Source organism: Montipora capricornis, chromosome 14 (genome assembly GCF_036669925.1).
Source record: "Montipora capricornis isolate CH-2021 chromosome 14, ASM3666992v2, whole genome shotgun sequence".
NCBI lineage: Eukaryota > Metazoa > Cnidaria > Anthozoa > Scleractinia > Acroporidae > Montipora > Montipora capricornis.
Window position 1 is genome coordinate 28,232,612 of NC_090896.1, and position 10,000 is coordinate 28,242,611.

At 37.5% G+C, this 10,000-nt stretch overlaps 1 protein-coding gene across 2 annotated transcripts in view; it reads left to right on the forward strand.

The window, feature by feature from the left end:
• Positions 1-1,040: 1,040 nt before the first annotated feature.
• The window catches only part of LOC138032272 (mRNA-capping enzyme-like), a 42,376-nt gene continuing 33,416 nt past the window's right edge, over positions 1,041-10,000 (forward strand). The window contains exons 1-5 of one of the 2 annotated variants that reach the window (XM_068879912.1): positions 1,041-1,237; positions 3,613-3,722; positions 6,474-6,577; positions 8,033-8,121; positions 9,056-9,131. In XM_068879912.1, the coding sequence (XP_068736013.1) occupies positions 1,183-1,237; positions 3,613-3,722; positions 6,474-6,577; positions 8,033-8,121; positions 9,056-9,131 (434 nt within the window). In that variant the 5' untranslated portion in view covers positions 1,041-1,182. The remainder of the gene's footprint in view (positions 1,238-3,612; positions 3,723-6,473; positions 6,578-8,032; positions 8,122-9,055; positions 9,132-10,000) is intronic. The other variant, XM_068879913.1, reaches the window with a different exon arrangement.

Below are 10,000 nucleotides of genomic sequence, written 5' to 3' on the forward strand. Positions count from 1 at the left end.
GGCCTCGTCGGCTAAGTATCAGGCGATATTCCGCGCGATTTTGAAGGACAATTGTTAATTATTAATGCTACTAAATTTGCAAATGCAAACAGCAAAGCCCTATTAGGGGTTACCAGGATACGGGGTATTTTATAGGTATAGGGGAACGGTATATTTGGGGGGAAAATTGACGAGATACGGGATATTTAAAAAAAACCCAACTGCGGCATTAACGGAATACAGGATATTTAGGCCAAAAATTATTAGGATACGGGATACTTAGACCCCTCAACACGGGGCCTCAACAATCAGCACAGCAATACTATCAGAATTTACATTTACTAAAGCTTTTTGAGAAATGTCAGGTTAAAAAGGTGAGATTTCTTTGGAATATTGACTGGAGATTGGCCGCTTCATTAATTTGCAATTTAAAATTTTGAAATCTGGAAATTCGAAAATTTTGAAATATGCGATAAGGACAACACAACGTCGATTGTCAAAATCAACAGAGAACTCAGAAGGCGCGAAATAGTCGTGACAATCATCTCCAGTTCCCCTTCTGTGATCACACGGGCTTGTACCCCGCCTGAAGTGAAATGTTTTAATGGATAAAACATCGAAAATAGAATTTCTTTTGCAGTCGTCATCAGGACAATGGATACATTCAATCAAGTAAATAAAATAAAAAATTGTCGTGAGCACTTTAAAGTGATCTATCTCTTTACTTAGGGTACGATGATATACCGGTGTATTCATGGCATGCTCCCATGGAGTATATACCATTAATGTTGTCGGTGTCTCACGGGAACGAGGCCTTTAAATTTTTTCGCTTACAAAATTCGACCTTTTCTGTCTGAAACTCCCGCCGGAAGTGAAATGTTTTGATGGATAAAACATCGAAAATAGAATTTCTTTTGCAGTCGTCATCAGGACAATGGATACATTCAATCAAGTAAATTAAAAAAAATCTGTCGTGAGCACTTACTATGATCTACCGGTGTATTCATGGCATTCTCCCATGGAGTATATACCATTAATGTTGTCGGTGTCTCACGGGAACGAGGCATTTCAATGCCTTCGTTTGATTACGGAACACTAAACGAATGTGGGAATGATGTCGGGGGAAAAATCTCACGAAATTCGACCTTTTCTGTCTGAAACTCAACTAGATATGCGCTAAATGGTAAAGGAACCCTCTGAATAATGTCTATTCCACCAAGATGGATGAACTGCCCTAGGAAAAGCAAGATAATTGCAGGTTTGCAAGATCCTACAGTAGTTAAGGCTTTATTTGCTATATTTTGTGTTCTTAGTTTGAGAGGCCCCACGATAATGCGACCTTATGAAAAGTAAAATCGTTCATCATGCATTAAATTAATGTATAGTTAATAGATTGCGCGAAATTATATGGAATCAACCCTCAGCATAATTGAAACCTTATTTAATTTGCGAACCTTGACATACACTTTGCATTCACTTCTCACTTCTTTCACGGACCTGAATAATTTGTGATTACCATGACTATTTTCCTCGTCATAAATATGGTAAATCTCGGGGATCATTTCGCCATCTCTTCTCAAGTTGAATCCTGCAACTATCTGGAATGATATCCCTTTGACTCTACATAACAACCTCACAATAAGTAACTTAGGCCCGTTTCAAACTTCGAACTTTTCATCTGCCGAATCTAATGCAAATGAGACAAATCTATTGTTTTCACTCATTTGCATTAGATTCGGCTCATGAAAACTTCGACGTTTGAAACGGGCCTTAAGAAAAAATATAAACTTATACTTTATGAATATTTGAAGTAACTCTTAAAAAGCATGTGGAGTAACTGCAGAATACAGGGCCACACAGGGCCATCACATGCAAATTAGTTAGAAGCTTTTGTAGAACGAGAACATAACAAGCACTATTGTTATTCAATGATATGGAAATAAGTGGTCCTGCATTCTATAATTTAGCCAAGCATGCTGTTATCAACCCCTGAAAATCGTCTTTGTTGGTCTTTTGGAATACCTACAGAATACCAGGTTACTTGTTTAAGCCGAGTTATCATATGTCGGGAAAATCCCAGACGATCGGGGATTTCACAGTTTCCCGACTGTCCCAGATTTTGTCGACTAATGAAAACCATAAGTCATAGACAACCCCGATAATCTGGGATGGTCATGGACAAATTGGGAAAATAGGAAATGTTTCTATTTTCCCGGCATGTCCCAGATTTTTGCAATTGTTGGCGATCATTCCCAACATATGAAAACTCAAATTTGTACCGTCCGAGACATCGGCGATGGCTTTAGCTCATTACCAATCCTCTAAATTGCAAGTTTTCAGTTTTTGGCGAACTTTCCACTTTCCGCGAAAGTCACCATCGGGAGAATCTGGGACAAGCGCCTGGCGATTTCCCATTACTCGGCAAAATCTGGCCTGGATCTGGAAACTGTGAAATCCCCGACTGTCTGGGATTTTCCCGACATATGAAAACTAGGCTTTATGTGCATGTACATGTATCTTGTTCTTAAAATTAGACACTCCATGAGCGTAAACTGGGTTGCCTGTAGTACATTATATGCAAAAACAGAGGGCAATGAATGGGTAAAAACAAAGAAAATTTGGGTAGACAAACAAAAAGTGTTATGGCACTTTTCGCTTCAGCCAATATGTACTCCTGGTAACTCCTACAATGGAAGAAGCAGGCCGGGGGATTGAGCTCGAATGCGGCATATTTCTCGTCATTCTCACAGCTGCTCAGTCCGGAAACAAAACACCACTAAGTTTTGTTTCCTTTCCTCAGAAACCAAGCGCATCTATTTTAACTTAGGACAGCAGTGTGGTGTAGTGGACAATCAAACTAGAGTTATTACAGTTGAGCCCACATCTCATCGGTGTTAGTTTCAGAAGGTGCGAAAACAAGGCTTTCGGGTCTGAACATGCAAGAACTTCTTATCAAAGGAGTGCATGATTTCTTGATTCTTGACTGTTTTCTTCGCTTTTTTGCGAGTAATTTGAATTTTATTGTGGAAAGTATGGAAAGGCACTGTATAGCATATGGAGTTTTGTGTTTGTAGGCGATGAGGTTGTGTTATATTCGTAAGCCACGTTAATCCATGGTGTCATAAAACAAAGGCTGATATTTTAATGCGCACAGTTTATTTTGGAACTTCTTGGAACTTGCTGTATTGTGTGCTTGAATTTTGCATTTGTGTTGGTTGCTTACATGTATCTTCAGCGGCTCTGTATAATTATCTCTAAGGCAAATAACTCTCTAACTTTCTTGTAAATGTCAGTAACACTGAAATGTAATAGTCATGTTAATGTTCTATGCCCATAGCCATTGATAGTACAAAGAATTGCATTGTGGTATATGGCTTTTGAGGAATGTTTTCTGTTGATAGTTGGATAAAAGTTTCCTTTATCCATTCTAATGAGATACATGTGCTCCTCATAAGAAACGTTTGGGAAATTTGGTCAGGACCAGCTATCAAGGTTTTCCTTGAAGATCAAGATTGTGTGACCAGTGTCCCCTTTGATAGAGTAGACTGAGAATTGACTGAATTGGACATTGATTTTGAAGATTGTCTTTAAAGCGATTGACAGTTTTTATTAACCTTAGGGATTCTTTTTCAGAAAAATTCCTTGCATTTAAAACACCACTGGGACCTTGTTATGATGTTGACATCCCTGAGGCAAATCGATTTCAACTGCCAATGTTGTTTGCATATCTGCAGTCACTTAAGGTGGGATATAAATGTACAGTAAACACCTGCATAATATTATTATTATGTTTCTGTTAAGTTCTGTTAAGTTTCTGTTAATGTTTCTGTTAAGTTTGAATTGTTACTTTCATCTTCAAGTTGTTAACAGTGGAGTGCCTGTAAACTACAGGTAGCTTGATACCTATGTGTACTTCCACTATAAAGAAAGCATTTAATTTTTTTTTATTTTGTAGTCCATATGATTGTCGAGTATGCTTCGATCATTCAGATGAAGAACAATTATCTCCTCTGCAATCGCACAGAATACAGTCATGTAGTTTCAAAGACTTTCGTCTCTCAAAATACACAATGTACTACGGAAGTAATTTTCACTAACAAGCTGAATTGTAGGGTACAGCTGAATTGTCGGGCAGATCGTGCTCTCGATTACAAGCATACGGAGTAAACTTGAAATACCTCGCCAGTCCAATGATATCGAAGACTGTTTACGGTCCGTGTGACTGTTGAGTACGCTTCGATCATACAGCCAAAGGATAATTAGCTCCTCCGCAATTGCACAGAAGAGTGTCGTTTTTTGTGATTTTTTCCCAATTTCAGCAACCAGAGGGCTAAACTCGCTCGCTTTTCTGCATTACTCCTGAACAAGATTCTCCGAGAAACTTTGGCAGGCTTTTCTTTTATTCGTATTTCCAGTTGCATTTGTGCTATTAGTCTATCGAGGAATCAGTCAAGTGACCAGCTCATTAAATTCTCGATTCCTTCAACTCGATTCTTGATTGTCTTTCCTCGATCCTCGATTCTCAGGAGAATCGAGGATCAAGTCATGAATCGAGACTCAAAAGAGACTGTCAACTTACTTTTGCATGGTACTGTATGTTCAGCAGATTACCTTGAAGTGCTTTTGGGCTTTAAGCTTATTATAATCAAGGCCACCTGTATTAGTGACCATAGCAAGACACTAATAATTATTGATCACATTTATACTAACACTCCCCAAAAGTATTAAAATAATGGTATTTTGTTTACATGTACATGTACAATAGCGGGTACAATGTGTTTCGGTCCACCTTCCAGTGTTGTGCATCATGGTGCACAAATTTCCAGAAACAAATGGAACATTTCTCTTCAGAGACTCCTCCGATTTCAACAAAGATTTTTACTTAAAGAGATTTCAGAAACCAATTTTGCTGGTCTTAAACAGTAGGAGAGGACGTCAATGAAAGTACACTGTATGAACGCTTTTGTCGAAACCCTCTAGCAGGGATCCATATTCATTTTTATCAAAGTTGTCCGCCGGGCAAGTGTGTCTCCTGATATACTTTCCTGGACAAATTTTGGGCTGCCCGGGCAAAAATGCGGAAGTATAGCAAATGGTCGATAAAATAAAATTATTATTAGTTGTAACTTAGCATTCATGTTTTATTTTACACACTCGTCAATAATTTTGACTCTGGAGTATGTTGTTATTTGCACCATGGGAACACGATTTACAGTGGTCCATTTCTGCCGCTGCAAAATGTACTTGAATGTACAGCTGTAGCTTACAAAGTTACGATTCAAAGACCCAAAGTTTTGACGCTCCTGCAATCAAGATTTTGTGTTTTCCTGTTTGTAAGCAGCATGTTCTGCTCCACTTGTTTACCTTTTTACTGGAGGTGGCGACACACCTTGTAACTATTACTCCACATTCTCAGCCGAGACCACGAGTCACCCTTTGCTCTTTGTTAAACAACTTGCTAACAACCATGCCAGCGGCTACATGTAGATGCATGTACATGAAAATTGAGCCTGCAATCGTTTGAAGGAAAATACCTCGTGGTCAAAGATGGCGCCCAAACTTGCGATCTCGTTGCTGAGAAAAGCTGCTTGTTTATTCCTTATTTTCTTGAAGTTTCCATTGAATGAAAAGCGATCAGAATGAAAGTACATTCTATATTATAACATTTGATGGCATTCATAAAAAGTTATTAAAACATCACTCGTCCAACAGACGACTTTTGGAGTTCTTATACTCGTCCGGGCGGGTTTTTAGTCGTCTGGGACGACCGGACGACTGCGAATGTGGATCCCTGCGCTAGCAAATAATGGATAAACATGCTCCACTAAGGAAGCTTTCAAACAAAAAAAGTAAAGGAAGCCATGGATGATGACCACTATTCTCAAATCAATTAAGAAAGACAAATTAAAGCTTTTTGCAACTCATTTTTGAAGTACAATACAATGCAATACATACTTAATTGACCGCTCCCCCATAGGGGCTTTTCAGGGCCAATGAAACACAATCACTGAAACAACAGAACACAACAACTACAACTGTTAAGAATCCCAACTGGCCGGAGGCAAATTCAGGATCAAATTCAATGAGTGGTCAGGGCGGGTCTTGAACCCGGGATCCCCGGATCTCAAGGCAAGCGCCCTAACCACTGGGCCACACTGCACCTCCTAATGACCCAAATGACCCAAACAAAGTCAGCGAGTACAAGAAATACATGTATAATAACAAACTTAACGAAACAAAAGAAGCTTCCAAGGCAAATTACTTTAAAACTCGATTTGAATTGAACAGTAATATTAAACTTAAGTGCTTCTAACCCCAAAAAATATATTTTTTTTCTCTGGTTACCATGTCTGCCTTCTCTCTTTGTGTAAACATGCGTGTCCAGCAGTCTCTCAGACACCTCACCGCAACCTGATCTTGATGATGAATTCAAATTGACCTTTACAATGATTACAATGATTCTAATTATTATTGTTATAACACTCTATTGACAGGTGAGACTAGGATTAATGATTGACTTGACAAACACAACACGTTTTTATGACAAATTGGACGTGGAAAAGACTGGAATCCACCATGTTAAGTTGAAATGCAAGGGGTTAGTTAAGTGAAATTAATGAATAATGACTGTTATTGTTTTGTTCATACTGTATTTTCTTTAATTCATGTATTGAATTTGAAATCAATGACTTGCATGGTGGAGTTAAAGGGGCACTGTCATGCTAAATAATTATGTCGTTTTTAGGTCAAAACTGGGTAAAAATCTAAATTTAATTAGTACTTTAGCTCAGATGTACAACATTCCTGAAAACCCACTGAGAAGATATGAAATGTATTTATGGCACAAAGAGCTATTGGTATTTAAATTAAATTTGTGGTGACTTTCTGAAGACATTGAGTTCAAGTTTTTTTCAAGTTTCAATCCATTTCTATCTTCTCCATCCATGGCTGAAAACAACAAAGAATATAGCTTCAGTGCAGTTCGATGGTTATTGGTAACAAAACTACCGCATTATTGTGTGGTCTTCATTGATGCAAAGACTTCTTTTAGTGTTTTGAAGTTTGACTAAAATAGCGTGACACTGCCCCTTTAAGATCACTTTAAGATTTTGGTTCTTTTATTTTAATGTAGTCAGGGATGATCAGAGGCATACCATAGCTTAGCTTTTTTTTTTAGTACAGTTACACGTACAGTGTAGGGATCTGAATATCAGGAAAAAAAATTATTGAAAACTATAAAGGGAAAAAAACTCATTTCATGGTCAGAGTGGACCACTCCGAATAAGTGATAATCATTACGTACCGGTATTCCATACAGCACCCAGCTCCACCGAAATAACTTTCACGTGCCTATTAGTAACTTAAAGGCCTACATGTACATGTACCGTCAACCGACAGGCTTCTCGACTGCTTGTTTTTGTTATGGAGATTTGCAATGCTTATCATAGTGATCTGATTGGATGAATTTCAGAAGGTCAAGGACTTAAAAATTATATTGGCTGGATAGCATGGCATATCATTCCAATTATATTAATTTTATTTCATTCACGTGTCTTATTTTTCGTGTATTGAACGTATTAAATAAATTAGGTTTGGTGCATATGTAGTGTTTCAAATTTTTCCTGGTTCAAATTTTTTAAAACCAGTTCAATTTTGACTTTCCTTTGTCTGATTATGATAATGAATAATTTTTGACAAAGAAAAAATTTAAACCAGAAAAATTTAATATTTGAACCACAGCACATGCATGAAACAGATCAACATTAGTTTGAGCCTGGTCTTAAACCAGTGATTTCAACTGTCTCCTTTTCATTCCCAGTTTTGTGATTAAAGGATAATGTGGCAAATTAGTTGGTTCTGGGCACCAAAATGTTTTCTCGTTTTACAGGCAAATTATATGTGATGAAAGTTCCAGAACCTATAGCTGGCATTATTGCTGGTCTTTAGGACATTTTTAGCAGCCTGCAATCCTAGAATACGTACACTACAATCATGTACATGTAGTTCACATTCTTGTCATTCCGCAAATGAGTTTCCGAATTTTTTTTCACAGACATGGTGAAACTCCAACACAAGAACAAGTCAACGTTTTTATCAACATTTGTGATCAGTATTTTAACCAAAACCCTGGCCAACTAATAGGTACAATTAATGTATGTTCATATTTTGTGACAAGACACCCAGTGGGAGCTTTAAGCTGCAGTTGATATACCGGCACTCTACCTTCATTTCATCATGAAGCACTTACTCTGATGGCACAAAATCTGCACCAGAACAGTTCTTATTCCTATGGAAAGAAAAAGAACAAAGTCCATTAAAATAACAGAACTAACGAACTAAAGATACATGTATGAGATGTACAGCTACCAAAAACAGTCCGGAAATGTACCTTGTTGGTGCTTTTACAAACTGTTAGCTTCATTGAACGCTGAACGGCAAAACTAGACAACAAAGAGGAAATGAGGGCCTACTACATTTACTATTGACTACAGTATTATTAAAAATTGAATTACAGATATCACATTTCCAGCATTTTTCATTGGCTCGCCAGACACAGGCTATCAGTTCATTATACCTGCTGTACCTAATATGGTACTGAAAACATTTTTGCAGCTCTGGCAAAAGCCGGTTTGGACCAGAATTGACTGAGGCAGAAATGGATGTTTTAGTCGACAATACTACCCCCGGGAATACCAAAGGAGAGTTGTTGATCCTGGAGTTTTTAATAAAACAATAATAATTATTATTCTACACAGGCTTGCTGGATATACATGTAAAATGATTATAACCAACTCGGCACTACAGTATGTGCCTCGTTGGTTAACTATCACTTCATATCCAGAGCGTCCTTGTAGAATATTTGTGTTAAATATACATGTACGACTATTGACTAATAAGCTGTGGTCAGTTGGCTACCGGTACATGTATTCATCTACAGTTGTACATTTGTAATAAATTTTTTCCTGTCAGTTCTAGTGGTACTTGACTACAAACCTTGGTGACTTCTGATGTAAACTTTTTGCATGAGTATAATTGTTTTGGATGGTCCTGCATGATTTGTTTCAATTTGTTTCAGGTGTTCATTGTACCCATGGTTTTAACAGGACTGGATTTCTAATCATAGCGTATCTCGTTGAAAGGGATGATTGGAGGTGTGATACTATAATATGTAAATTTGGTTTTTCCAATAATATTGAAATCAGTTGGTGGAGGTAAATTAACTTCCATAAGATGGATTTGTGAGCTGGAATTTTAAGCATTAACCCTTTGTAAATTTGCTCCAAAGGAAGGGCCAAGCCTTGCAATGTCAGCTAACAATCTTTCTTACACTGGTTGATTGCCTTTTTCTTCTTCTTAATTGATATTAAAACCAAATTTTTATGTTTAAATTACCATCAATGCAGTACTACAGTTTCCTCAGAAACTAAACCCCTCATTTGTCAAATACCCCAGTACTACACATGATGGACAATGTTTGCATTACGAATTTTCCACCAAACGGTCGATGTTTCAATGAAATCGTTGCTTGTTCAGTACATAATATATACATGTACAATGTAGATTTAGCCAAGCCTAAAAACGGAGCTCCCTGATTATTAACTGCATTCTTACTGCCCGTAGGGTTAAAAGTGAAAATATAAGGTTTTGAATTGTCTGCGTTTTGGTGTTTCCGGTTGCTGCTTAATTAAACCATTTTCTTTGCTTTGTTCTACAGAAAATTCATTGCCTAGTGAATTCCACGGTAAATTTCACGCTAAAAACCGATATTGCATGAATCACGAAGCGTGAGTGTGATATCGGTTTTTTGAGTGACATTTGCTTTGGAATTCACCAGTTTGGCAATGAATTTTTCTTGAACCACATGAGTTTTAAAAGAAAACAACCACACCCTCAGCGAGTGAATGGAAAAGGAAAGAAACCATTTCAGAGTCCACTGTCAATAGCCAGCAAATAGGACTCACGCTACAATAATACTAAAAACCATCAAAAATATTTTTCAATTCAAGGTCAAAAAAAGAGT